This window comes from Erigeron canadensis, chromosome 1 (assembly GCF_010389155.1).
Source record: "Erigeron canadensis isolate Cc75 chromosome 1, C_canadensis_v1, whole genome shotgun sequence".
In the NCBI taxonomy this organism is placed as follows: Eukaryota; Viridiplantae; Streptophyta; class Magnoliopsida; order Asterales; family Asteraceae; genus Erigeron; species Erigeron canadensis.
The window spans coordinates 55,200,886-55,216,002 of record NC_057761.1 but is presented as its reverse complement, the minus strand read 5'-3'; the positions used below and the strand labels follow the sequence as shown (position 1 = coordinate 55,216,002).

General features: G+C 31.3%; 1 protein-coding gene across 1 annotated transcript; it reads right to left on the bottom strand.

Moving 5' to 3' along the window:
- Positions 1-6,977: 6,977 nt before the first annotated feature.
- On the bottom strand, positions 6,978-8,604 carry LOC122591456 (protein VAPYRIN-like). Its single transcript, XM_043763725.1, has one exon. It carries the CDS (start codon positions 8,602-8,604, stop codon positions 7,000-7,002), a length of 1,605 nt encoding a protein of 534 aa, XP_043619660.1. The 3' UTR covers positions 6,978-6,999.
- Positions 8,605-15,117: the final 6,513 nt, after the last annotated feature.

Genomic DNA, 15,117 nt, shown 5'->3' with positions numbered 1-15,117 from the left:
TTGTTGATGCAGCCGGTGACCTCCACTTCCGGTCACCTTTCGTTTTTATTCTCTTTCTCTCATCACTGTTGTTGCCATTGTTGTTTGTGATTTTGCCAACTACCACTTTCGACCATTGTTTTCTCACAAAATGTCTTATCTTGGAATCGTGTATATGGTTAGGGAAATGACTATAACCAACCACATATAAAACTCTCCGTTTAAACCGGCACAGTAATCAAAGAATAGCTTGTAATCTTTAGGGTAACCTATAAAGGGAAAACCGTTTTATAGATCTATTAATTAATTTAATTTTAGAAATCGTCTTTATTGTGGTTCTCTACTTGCAACTTTCATCATTAATTTTCAAAAACTACAGTTTTGGTCCAAAAATTGTTGCTCTAGTCAACACTTTTGGTCTTGACCATAAACGTTCGTGAAAAAGAATATCATGTGTTTGGCACGTGATGGGTAATCTCGTAACATGATTTAGAGTTAATTATAAAAATCGCCCGTGTTGTATACCGCCACTTGTAGCTTTCGTTTCCAACTTTTAAAATTTACACTTTTGGTCTAAAAATTTATACAAAATAGTGATAATTTAACAAAATATTATCATTATTATATTTTTATTTACTTGATTTTCGAGCAACTTTTTTCAAAAAAAAAAAAAACACATCCCACCTTTTATATCACCATATTACATAAAAAAAGATTCAGAATTAATTTAGATTCACTCAAAGAAATAACATCAGTAGCAACAAAGATTGGCGTTTAATATTGGCATTGGTGGCTTAATGGCCAACGACAACAACGTTTCTGATAGAAATAGCGACAGGAATTTGGTGATGGTGGTGGCTGGTTATTTTTTTTGTCTTCAAAAAAATCTAAGGCATCTCACCATGACAGGCAGGGGCAGTACTAAAGGGGGTTAGGGGTCCAATGCCCCTCTCCAAATTTAAATTTTGTCATGTATTTTTAATTTTTTCATAAAGTTTTAAAAAATTTCTATAGATTTATAACATTTTGCCCCCTTTTAGATTTATTTTTCATAAGTTTTCTAAGTTTGTCTTCTTTAAAATTTTTTTCTGGTACCGGCTCTGATGATAGGAGTTAACCTTGATCACTAATGGAGTAGTTTTGAGGGTGGTCGATTAGTGTTGGGTCCGCTAATGTTTAAAGTGTATTACTGAAATATTGATCATGTCTATATAATCCACGTTAATTTATTTATATTGGCCCGAAATCTGTATAATTCAGAAGTGCTAGCTTAATTATATGTTAAATTTGATCAAAAGATAATATAAGTCGCATGATTTTAAAATGCATAAATATGTAATTATTTGATGTGGCATGTGGGCTACTTGTGTGTTATATCATGCAACAACGTGGGAAATGTCATCGTTCGTTTCGAATATATGGCATTGGCATATAATAACCAGTTTAATGCATGTACAATGTGACGTGATAACTTGATACATCGATAGTGTTTGATGATATTTCTGTAATTGTAATAGATAGTGTAACAATGAAAAATTACACAACTTTGTTATATGAACTCCTATGAAAAGTAAAATATTGAATGAATATAAATTATTGGTGTTAATAAATATATTTTTTTAGAGTAAAGTAGCTCCTATTATTCTACCTATACTTTATATTATGAAAAATTCAAAAAAGAAATTTAAACCACAGTCTTCAAAGAAAAATTTATAATAAGAAAACTAAAATACTTTTTAACAAGATTTTAACTTATATATAGGTAACACTCCGGCGAGAACACTCTTAAAATAAGAATGGTGAGAACACCTTAAAAACATCATTTTGATGCATTAAAAGTCTATAAAACTAATATAGTGCTTAACTAATTATCATTATTTAAGTGTTTATCAACACATTCATCCGTCAAAATCGAAATAATAATGTTTTTTGTTTTGTGCATCCATCTTCGATGCATATTCATCAAAATGATGCATCCAACAAAAAACGTGATTTTTTCGATTTTGATGAATCAATGTGTTGTTAAACACTTAAATAATGATAATTAGTTATGGACTATGTCAGTTTTATGGACTTTTAATGCATCAAAATGGTGATTTTAAGGTGTTCTCACCGTTCTTATTTTAAAACTGTTCTTATTTGATTGCCCCCCTATATATATAGGGTTGAGTATTGTAAAACAAGTATTAAAGTAAAACAAATAAGACAAGATCTTGACCCTTAGATCATGGTTAAATTGATACAGGAAGTTTCACGAAACAATTGATGTACGATGATTTTCATGATGCACGGTGATTATTACTGAAGAAAAACATATTGTTTTATTTGATTTACTTTAATAGTTGTTTTATTTTACCTAAAACCTATATATATATATATATAGGAGTCTTATTTTGAGAACCTATTTTTTTGTAAAAACCTTGAGAACTCTAAAATTTTATATTGGATCACATGTTTTTTTTCCCATTCATATGTGAAATGTTATAAAAATACATGTTGTAGAAGAAAGTTTTTTTTCAAAACCTTATATATACCTATTTGTTAACATGTGAACGAAAACGTGAACATATTCATTCAGAAGTTCACAAAAGGCTATTTTGAAGGTTGTTTAAAAAAGTTTATTCTACAACATACTTTTTTATATCATTTCACATGTGAACAAATATATTATTCTAAAGTTTTCATGGTTCTTAAAAAAAATATTCTCGAAATAAAGAAACTCATATATATATATATAACATTTAATGTAGCCTTAACTACAGTAAAAATTTTAATAATTTTTCTTTTGTCACAAAGCTTTACAAATTTTTACTTTTTACACATTCCAACCTTAACAACAATAACATTTTGTGTTTTACATTTTTGTAACCAACTTTTTTTCTTTCACATTTTGCCCCCTAGTTAAAGTTTGGAGTTTCTAAATTTTACCACAACTTCTTAGGCTTACCTATAGTTTGACCTTTTTTTTTTTAGTTTTTGTCACATACTTTTGGCTCTTATCCGTTTGACGAAAAGTTTACTTTTTTTTTTTTATTTATTTATTTTTTATTTTTTTTTTTTATCTTTTATAGTTTATTACCCCTTTACTTCTTTGACCATCTTCTTCATGCCTTTTGATACTAAAAAAACTTCATTAATAAGTTTGGATCTTCATAGCTTTTTTCTTTCAAGGTTAAAGTTTGAAAACGCAAAGATATTGATATAGATAAATACAATTTTATGTGAATGTATAGGTATCTATGTGTGAGTGAAACCGAATGATTGTTAGCAAATAAAGCTCAATTAAGTAAGCAAGTAATCTAGATCTATCTATCGCATATATGGATGGTGTATGTCATTCATGTGCCACGTGAGTTGGTAAGTGGAAACAATGGGTTGGTGTATGTAATGTACGTTTATTGTTTATATGTATCAACAATTTTATCTACATTATAAGTTTTACGTATCGTTATGTTTTTCAGGACAACGTCCAGGTAAAAAAATTAATTAGGCATAAATTAAACATCTCCATTCTTAAAAAAAAAAATTAACAAAAAATGATGCTAAAAATCTTGATAAGTGATTATAGACTCACAAGATACAAAACAACGAGAGTATATACTTTTAGGCCTTGTTTTCTTAAAATTTGTTTTCTTGTTTAATAAAACAAAAACCAACTATATACATTGACTTAATTTATATATATATATATATATTATTTATACATTCAATCATTTAATGATTAAAACCAAACAAACAAACCATTTGTTAGTGGTGTTTAATTTTATCGTTAAGTTTTACCGTAAAAAAACTTATTTCACTTCATAGGTAAATGAGCATGTTATCCGCGCAATGCAACGACGGTGGTGGGACGGTCTAGTGGTGTCGATGACGGTATTATTGGTGGTGGTGGTGGCGGCGATATCAAGTGGTGTAGGTTGATATAAAGGTGATAGTTGAATATTTAAAAAGATAAGACTTTAAAGTGTTAATTATTAAAATAAGGGTTTAGATGTAAATTAATTCATTAAGGGCAAATTTAGTAATTTATAAAAACTCTTTCCGTGGGTATTAATTAAGAGCAAAAATACTTAATAAAAAAAATCGCATGCTTTTTTATTTAATAAACAAAGACCAGCTATATATATATATAGACTTAATTTATATATACATAATTTATATATTCAATAATTTAATGATTAAAAAAACAAACATACCATTTATCAGTGGTGTTTAATTTTAATGTAAAGTTATACCGTAAAAAAGTTTATTTCACATTATAGGTAAACGAGCATGGTATCTGCGTTATGCGGCGGCGGTGGCGGGGACGACAGTATAATGGTGTTGATGATGGTATTATTGAAGGTGGTGACGGTGTCAAGTAGTGTAGGTTGATGTAAAGGTGATAGTGGAATATTTAAAAAAATACGGCTTAAAATATTAATTATTAAAATAAAGGTTTAGGGTGTAAATTAATTCATTAGGAACAAATTTAACAATTTATATAATATTCACAATATTCATATTTATATAATATTCACAAAAGTCTACAGAATAATTATTAAAAAATTGCATTAGAGGGTTGTTGAGGTTGGTGAGCATGGTCGTGGGGAGGCTGAAGCACCCCAATAAGACGAGTTAGATAATGTTTTGAATAACTCTACCATGTTATCGTCAACAATATTTGACTTTAGAATTTTTCTCCCCAGTTATGACCTCAGAGTTTTGAGTTCTTGTTGTCCTATTCGATTTGATACAACGTTTGGTCTTTCCATGCGATCAACAAATAATGAATTTATATACATATTTAATTTACATCTGTTTATGTAAATTTCAGTAATCAAATAAGAATTAATAATAGTAATTGTAATAGTAACATAAAGGTTTATTATTAATTGTTTAAATATCGTTACATAATTTTTGATTGTTCTGAAAGTATAATATGATGGGTTAAAGGTATGAAATGCCAACGTATTTCTTTTCTTTGTAAAAAGTTGCACCACAATTTTTTAATCAAGACTTATATATGTTTAATGGAATCCAAATTTTGTGCAAACATAGTACCGGAGTGAAGTGACCAGTGAATTGGTTCGACAAGTAAAAGTTATATTCTCTGGCAAGTTTCCTATTAACACTTGCGACAACCTTTTCTATATTTTTTCCTTGACTACTTAGTATTTCCCATAAATCTCTTGGGGCATATATTGAACATATAGATCCAAAATTCATACGAGCATTGTATTGTATAAATGTATCCTTACCGTTATCGAACCACAACTGGGATGATTTTTACTAAATTTTATTTATATATTATCGTATTGTGCATATAAAACAAATTGACTCTCTATTTTAGGAAATTCAACATTTATTTCAATATTCCCTAACTACCCTAAGCAACACTAACAAATATATTTAGAATGACAAGTTTTTACACCTTATTATCTTTTGAATCTAATCCTCGACTTATATTTAGAATGATAACCACGGTTAGATGTCTCATCTCCACATCAAATATCCTACACAACCTGTATTATCATTACGACATCTTACGCGTTATAAAACGTTGCCGCTGCAACGCGTGTACACTCTTCTAGTATATTATCGTATTGTGCATATTTATAATACTTATCGAAGGGAAAACCTTCTCCCTTTTTCAACCAAAAATAGCTAAAAAAGACATTTTTTGCCATCGATCTTTAAATTGTATTTTATCATCACATATAAAGTTATCTAAACTACCCCTTATGAAATATATTACGATATGAATTCTTTAACCTTTAAAATAATTATGCTACCCTTTTTATATACCTTAATTTTGCATCAGTAACCAAACCACTACTGTTGCCACCAAATGTCGTCGCCACCGCTGCCATCACCACCTGCTCCGCCGCCAACACAGCCACCACCACTACCTGTTGTCATTGTCACCACACCGTCATCATTATCACTATCGCCGTCATATCGCGTGTACACATACTATTATACGATTGTGGGTGAGAATTCATAACAAGATTTCTTTATGTATGATGTAACTTTTCTAATACTCATATGGTCGTATTAGACTTAATTTGACTTACATTTACCAGATAAAATATTTCTTTGATGTTTAATTAATTTGCTTTTGTCATTTGTCTTATTTTTCATTTTTATTGATGAATGAAAGATAGGATTATTTCATTTTTAACATGCTACAAAACACGGAGGTACACTCTTGTGTAACAAAAAAGAATGATGTCAACAATAATCTTGATTTGAAATCTAAAATACGAGTAGTATAATCTAACGTCACCGACACAAAAGAACCGACAGCGGCCAAGATGCCGATGGTAAACATATTGACGTGCTCGCAGATCCCGTGCGCCCAGACACATGTGCTCTGGCTAGCTAGACACAACGTATCACTACCGTTCACCAATACCATTATTTATTCTAGTCATCGAATGGATCGGATCTGGGAAGTACATGTCTTTTCTTAACCCAGTAACCCATTGTCTCATCAAATTTCAAAAGAAGATTTGTATTCTTATCTACGTGATCAATGACAGTTGGAGTATTTGATTAGTTTTGTTTAAAAAGATGATTTTTATTTATAACTGATGATTGAGTACGCCATCGCCGATACACCTGCAACAAATCAAACCCACATATTATGAGAAAAAAGCTTCTTTTCTTTAACAATCCCTTACCAGCAAAGAGTAATAGATAAAAGAAAAACTGATACACCTATAATTACAGCACGGTGATAACCGTCGCCCCGAACTTGCGGCGTATTGAAGGAGAGTCGCTGGCAATTCGCTTGCGTTCAAAATTAGATATTATTCATATCTGATCGTATTAAAAATAACAATACGTTGTATAAAGTGTCAACTAATGTTTTTTCGTTTTATTAGTTAAACCTTCCTTATTTAACTTATTCGGCGAGTTATACGAAAAACAAAGATAAAATTTAACCATATATGTATACGTAATAACAAGTGTTTTGGTATCAATACAAGAATGAACAGTCTATGTGCTTAATAGCCAGCGAATGTAATCAGTTAATTAGTTCACGGTCAACGGTGCAGCTGATTGATCAAAGCTATTAAGAATGGCTCGAGCCCGAGTCGACCTCTTTTTCAGTGGCCCTTTTCCGTTGCCATATCTATTACCAATTTTACTATAATATTTGGATTCATCCTTGTTTACATTTCCATGGGATAAAACTCTAGCGATTCTAGTGTATTTTAATGATTCCGCGATTTGCATTGCAGTAATACCCTTATTGGTTTTTGCATTGACATCTGCATCTTGTTTTAACAGTAGTTCAACAACATCAACTTGACCCGATTCCACAGCACAATGAAGAGCAGTGTAGCCATCTTCATCTCTTGTGTCGATATCTATCCCTTTCTTGATAAGAATTTCGACTATGTCTGCCCAACCCTTGAATGAAGCTCGGTGTAAAATAGTCCATCCGTGTTGGTCTGTCCCGTTGATGGTGACTCCACTTTCAAGAAGTCTATTGATGGTTCTGATGTCACCTTTTCTTGCAGCTACGCATAATGTATCAGCTAGCCCGAGTGCATCAAATAGTCGTGCGTGTCCATGTTCGGCTGCAATATCGTATGCGGTTTTCTTGTCTCGGTTTTGAATGTTTTTGTTAGCACCTTTTTGAATTAGAAGCTTTACCATGTTTTCATCCCCTAGAGCCGCGGCAATATGCAATGGCGTCTCGTCTTCACTTGAGTTCCTAATATCGGTTCGTGCACCACTGGATAGTAGTAGTCGGGCACAATCCCGCTTCCTTTCCTCCACTGCTAAGTGTAAAGGTGTGTTGCCATCTTTTGTAACCGCATCGACGTTGACTCCTTTGACTAAAAGTAGCCTCAAAATGTCAACATCCCCACTTCCGGCCGCTAGGTGGATCGGACCCCACGAGGATGGGTCTAACCGCTCTGTAGGGGCTTGGTTAGCCAGTAAGAGCTCTACAATCAAGCTTTCGCCCAAAGCAACTGCAGCCTCTAGTGGGGTTGACCCTAATCTAGTCTTAGTGGACCGTGCAGACCGAACTTCTATATCAGGCTTAAACTCTAGGAGGACCTGAACCAAATCGGCTCGCCTTTGACCAATTGCTAAATGAAGTAAAGGTTGACCGTCCGAGTCAACAGAGTCAACTGCCTTCCACGTTGGATCACTTTTTTCCAATACATCCCTTATTTCATCTATGGAACCACTAGCAACTAGCTTAGTTAAGACCATTGAGCCACAAAACATGACCTTGATACCGCTATCAACAAACACTTGTTTCTTTCGTGTTGTAAACCAATCACTCGGGACCAAATCGTTCATAGAAGTGGTCTTAACCGATGCACCGGGAACCACCACACTATGTAACAAAAACGAGTCATCACAATATGGGTATGATTCCGGGAGGTTTGAATTCGGTGGGAAATCATAAGTAATTTCCACAGCGACTGTAGTCAATGGAGATATGATCCCGGTTTGTGGTTTAACCGTGTAACGCACCTTGTTCACGGGTTGTAGCCTAAAAGCCACTGGCATGGTGTGCATAACATTTCTTAAAGTTAGCTTCCCGTAGCATTTTTCACCTGGTTCGAGTCGTATTGCAACCACATTAGATGGCTCCAAACTTATCAACCGGTCCATGGATATTTTGCTGTGAAAAATATGTAAGCTAGGAAAATGGTTTTAGAACATGAAAAAAATGACTACATTGTTGTTTAAGTATTAAGGAAGGCTAGGAGATTGCCTGCCGGCTATTACAACTAAACGTCTTGTCTTGGTGTTAAGACCAATGTTGACTTGTTCTATTAAGCGTCCAAACTTGTATAACTTCAATGTCACTCAACTGATTATTGTATAAATAAATCTCAATTCAACCAATAACTAAAAGTACTACGTGGTTTTAGATTTTATAAGAATAAAGATTACACGTGTATAATATGTTTTGCTCGATTGTTATTGTGTGTGTTTTTTTTTCCAACATTCGAACGAAAAAAAATATCTGAGCAACCTCATCGTGAAACCTTACACGTACATTTGACTTTATAAATGTCCGGAGTGAAAAACATAAAATTGTCATTCATAAAGATCGAACTTAAGACTTTAGATAAAACTAATCAACTGGGTTTGACATCATTGGGCTCAATTGTGATTATTATTATTAATCCAATTATCGTCATTAATGTTATAGATATGTTATATAAATAACTTACGAACAAGTTTTATTAACATGTACAAGTTGACTGATTACGATCAGACTATGTCATTAATCAAATTTACGAACACATTCTTATTAATGATACACATTTACCAAACTTACTAACGATGAAGGCTAACTAGATCAACTGACTGGAGTTATCCCTTTTTATTTCAGGTCTTGAGTTCGACTCTTTAAAGTGACATGTCTATGAAGTTTTTCCCTCTACATCTTATAGTACCTAAATTTATCAAGTTTACTGGTAGCCGTAATCCGTTACCACATTACCTACTCATTGATACACAGTTTGAGAGTTTAATTAGGTATTTTACAAAGTATATTACCTATCTTGAAGTAAAAATGAAAATATATTGCTATTTTTCATATCTACCCAATTAATTAAAGTCTTTGCATATATGCTATAGCATTTCGTTGTACTTAAATTATGCTCATGAAGAGACATATAATATTAGAAATTTATAATCCAAACTTTTGTAAATTGAACAAAACGTAACTTTATCGTGATATCCATTCGAATTGAACCAGACTTATGAGTAAATGATGTAACAAACTACTAACATGGTACGCCAAAAGTTGAAGCTGAAACTTTCCAATTTGACATGGTTGATGTCTTACGTCAATCAATAATGTGACATGATTGATTATATCTCGATCCCCTGATATCGATACAAAATGCTACTTGTGTATTATTTAAAGAAATAAGGTACTCAATGAGCACAACTTATTGTACTTGGCCAGGTATGGAAAGGACATACATGTACCAACCATTTTTGGAAGACTATGTCATGTGGGATTTTAGACATAATATATTTGTTCCATTTGTAACATGGTAGACCTAACAACGCAATTTACATGTATCTTTCTTGTGGTTGTTTGACTCTGTCATTGTATCACTTTAAAAGCCTCTCGGTATATCTTAATTTATTGTGATTATTATTTTGTGTGTTTCTTTAAAATCTTGAAAAAACATACTAGAGTTACAGATTTATAACGCTTGTATTTACAATAAGAGGCATTTAAGTTTGGTTTAAATTCACTGTTTGAGTCGAATATAACCCAAAATTAATAACCACGAATGTGACCCGTTGTTAGTAGTTATTATGTTTTTCAATAAGGTCTTTGGTTCAAAATTCATTGAGCTTTTTCCCCCTGCTTTTTTCTATATTGTATGCATTAGGTGACATTTTGACAATGACAATAAATCTTTTATTTAGTTAGTGGTAGAGCAATAGGCATCCACAAAGTTGATATTGAGATAATTTTCTATTTAATAAAGTTAAATCACTTACAACTTTCGAACAGCCTTGCACTGGAATTTGATTGGCCGATCTTGTTAGAATAATAATAAACTGCTGCTATATATGAAGCAAATAACATGCTTTCTTTTTCTCCAACAAAGCAAGTACAAGAATATTGGCATTTGATGAGTTGTAGATACCTAGAGTCCTCAAGTATCTTATGAAATAGACAAAGTAAATATATGTAGTATTTTAGTTGCAGTTTTATATTATTTCGGTTCTATATTTTAATGCAAAACTTAATAAATACATATTTAAACTTAGAGCAGGAGGTTTGATGAAAAGCTTGATATCATTAGATATAAAGACTTTTTTTTTTATCAAAAGGTTGACAATGCTCAACTATTTGAAGAAAATCTTTTTCTCAATTTACACACAAAAAAAAGACATAAACTTTTGAAAAAGCTTTTACATTGGAGTGAATAACTTTTTTCTTATTTTTAATTAATGGATTGATTAGCTGGCAAGATAAAAAGCTTTTAAAAGCTTTTTCCCATTGAAAATGCCCTTATCTAACCATTTTCATTTTTATAGGAACCTCAATAATTGATGTATTGTTCATTATAATATCAGGTATCAATCCTTATAATTCTCTTTAAGGCTCTTAATGAATAATAAGTAAGTAAGTAACTGTTCAGTGCCGCCTTCCGCAGGTTTTGAGCCCAAATACCTCGACGGTGTATGGGGGAGGTTAAGATGTAGGCAGACCTTACCTCTACCTAAGTAGAGAGGCTGCTTCCAATTCCGCAGGTTTTCGAACCCATGATATTAGTACCATAAATTTCAATAAAGCTACCACACTTATGCATCAAATACTTATACCATTTGTTGTATCATTTGTACAGTCTGATAAAATAATCAAAAATATTAGTACGAATATCAATTCCTATAGATTATATGTTTAAATGATTGATACTACGATTAAAAAGTTTGTTCAGTTGATTGGAAATTGAAAATTAGTGTAGAGAAAGCAACGAGGTGTTTAATAGAATGAAATGAAAAGGAGAAAAAAAGAATGAGATTATTTTTTTGTTTGATTAGGGAAAAAAAAAACGAAAATGGGAAAAGATAAGGAAAAATGGTCTATATTATCCCTATTCTTAAATTAAAGAGGTTAGTGAGAATTAAAAAATATTTATCTATTAATTTTAAGATTTGATGCCTTTATTTATTAATTTTTAATTATTTATAAAATGATAAAATAATTAACTTGTATAAAAAGTTATTATTTTTTGGAAAGTGATATTTCTACAATAGAATTATGTCATCTACAACAAATTTATAAATTTTTATACATTGAATACAACTGCGTGATGCAGATATTGTTGTAGATGACAAAAATGTGTTTTAGGAGTATCATTTTCCCTATTTTTTTCTTATTATATTTGCCAACTTTATTTGCGCACTTCAATACCAAGCTCTATTTCATCAACTTTTGGCAAAAGAGATACCAAATAGATTAGTGATACACAACATTTTAAAGCACATCCATGATACATGTGGACCTTGAGAAGTTCCTCCAAGTAACAAACTGACTATCGAACCCCACTAACTCACTTGGTATAGCCATTTCATATATGACATCCAAAATCTGCTAAATTCCACCCAAGTGCCCAAGTTAGCCAGTCGTACAGGTAATGAAGAAAATGAATTGTCGAAATGTCGAATAGAGAAAATTGAATAAACGACAAATTAAATGTGTTATTTTTCTCATGCTCAATTGCTCATAGTGATAGCTACAGTATATTTATTTCACTTTTTGGATCATGTAAATCTGAAAAGAAGTTAGTTGCTCATATTAAACTAAGAAATAATTTAATAAAAAAATACACAAAAGTGATATCAATGATTATAAAAACAACACTATCTATATCTATATCTATATCTATACTTATTAATAAATAAACTACTTTATTCCTTTTCAACTATTGACTTTTAAAATACCCAAAATATCATTAATTTTTAACACATTCCTAACTCACACACTAAATCTACCAAATATATCCCTAAAATATTTTACACTCATATTTATCCAAACCTTTTATCTCCTTTATTAATTAATTTAAATATTTACACCTAATATCTTTATAATATTCTTTATAAAGTTATTTACAAGAGATACATCTTTTAACCATAAAATAACTAAACTACAATTTATATCAATTACTTTTAGATTAATAACTATATCGTTACCATCACCGCCACTAGCACCACCTGTTGACGCCACCGCCGCCGCATTGTGCGGATACCCATCTCGTATACATAATATAAAAGATTACACGATCATCTAAACGAGCTCGTCTATTAACTTTATTAGAGTATCAAATACACCTATCTTTCAAAGCTTTAGGTATATCGATATGTTTCGAAAACCAATAAGCTTAGATCAATTAGTTAATTTCATTGCCTCTAAAAACATAGGTCAAAGATTCGTTCATCATTCGTTGCAATGTATGATGACTTTTTCAATCTTAGATTAAATCTGAAAGGAGTATCTTTACTTTAGCTAAAAACATCCTTTATAAATCTATTTACAATTTATTACACATCATTTGATTTTATGGTTGTCTCCGAAAACAAAAATTTGTATGAAAATGATTAATTCTTCTAAACATTAGCCTAAATATCTTTCTAAAACCATATGAATGTGACAAATTTAGTCCACTTAACCTCTTTCCTAACTTACCACTTGAATTACCACATGTTATCATCCTATGAATTAAAAAGATTTTTAAGCTTATAAATTAGGAGGTTAATCATTCCTAATATCCAAAATGTGCTTGCTAATATAACTAGGCCCATATAACTAACATTATTCATAATCGTATTTAATATTCAATGTACCCATAATGAAAATTAACTACACTACTCGTCGCCATTGTTGCTACCACTAATACATGTCACCGCCACCCTCACGGTGTCGTTACCGCTACCACTGACCCATCGTACGGGCATTCATCTAGTATCGTGAAATAAACCTATTTTTTCCCTTGTCCAATATTCCTTATTAGGCCATGTATGTAACATATACTTGACTTAGGGACTCCCATTGCTTATAAACTTAAAAAAAAAAGACACTTTGCTAAAACATACGAACCACAGGGATCAATCTTGTATTAGATTAACTATATAAGGATTACATCTCTTGTAGAATCCATCTTCTTCCCAATTATTTTCCGTTCTCACGCCGACTGGCCAAAAATCTTTTCATTCCTTTCTCCTCAAGGTAGGTCCTCACCAAATTTTTACATAGGTTCTGGAAAAAAACTATCACATGGCCTCTAAATTATTTTCAAAATCTACCTTCTTGTATGTTAGATCCGCCCTTGCTTGTAATTGCTCTCTATAACATACAAGAAGGATGGAGCATTAAATGCTCCATCTTCTTTAGTGTTATCTTTTAACTTAACCCCCATAGTATACACACTTTTCCAAATAAAATAATGATGTTTTCATAAGTTACATGTTAACCCTCAAATTTTTAAACTTTCTCCCATTCTTATATGTATTCATATTTCAAGTCATAAAATAGATCAAGACTATTATACAATCATTTTATGCAATTTTTTTCGTACGTAACATGTTCAATTTATATTCAATTATTATTAATTTTTTTTTTAGATAATTGTTGGTTAATGAATAATAAAGAAAAATTATAAACTTTGTATAAAACTCAAATTTATAGTATTAAATATAGTTAGTATTCCATCAAAGTTTTATTTATCATTTAATTCTTGAGAGTAATATATATATATATATGAACCTCTTTTAGTGTTTTCATGGCCCAATTTATGTTATTGCATAAGAACTCTAACATTTACGGGACAAGCTAAATAACAATATGATGACAAGATTAGTTTTAGCAGTTTTTGTATTGGGATAAGTGTCTTGAAATGTAATGAACTATAGCCGAATGTCTATGTTAATTATGTAATGATGTACTCGGATGTCTAAGTAATGTAATGAACTCGTCATTCTGTCTGTTTAATATAATCAACCGAGTAACTGCTACGTGTAACCTGTTAGTGTCACGTCAGATGCCAAGTTGGATTCAGATGCAACGTCAGATACCAAGTTGGATACATAAAATAAACATTAAATCATAGTTCATTACTTGTCATAAACTTATGGTGAATTTCAATCTCCGGTCATCTTTCCCCACAAATTTCCGACCAACTTCTGACACTATTTTCCCTGCGAGAAATAAGTCGATCCAGATTCTTCATATTTAGAAAAGAGTTGTGACAAGATGAGTTCCTTGAAATTACTAATGCAAAAGTATTCTGCAATACATACTAACTAAAGTACATTTAGATAAACTTGAAACGTAAACTTAGGGGTGTTTGGCCTAGCTTATTTTAGAATGCTTATGGCTTTTTTGGTTTTTTTTTTTTTTCTACAATAAAAGCCATTAAGTGTTTGTTTTAGTTTTTTATCTTATAAAAACCATTTTCAAGAAACCAAAAAACATAGCTTTTAAAACAAAAACCAAATGTTTCCCTTATTTTTCTTTCAAAAGCCAAAAGCTAATCCAAAGACTAGAATAATAGCTTATGAAGTTTAAAAAAAAAAAGCCACAAGCCACTTATAAAACATAAATAAAAGCTGAAAACTAAGAAAATACTTTTAACTTTTCTAGCA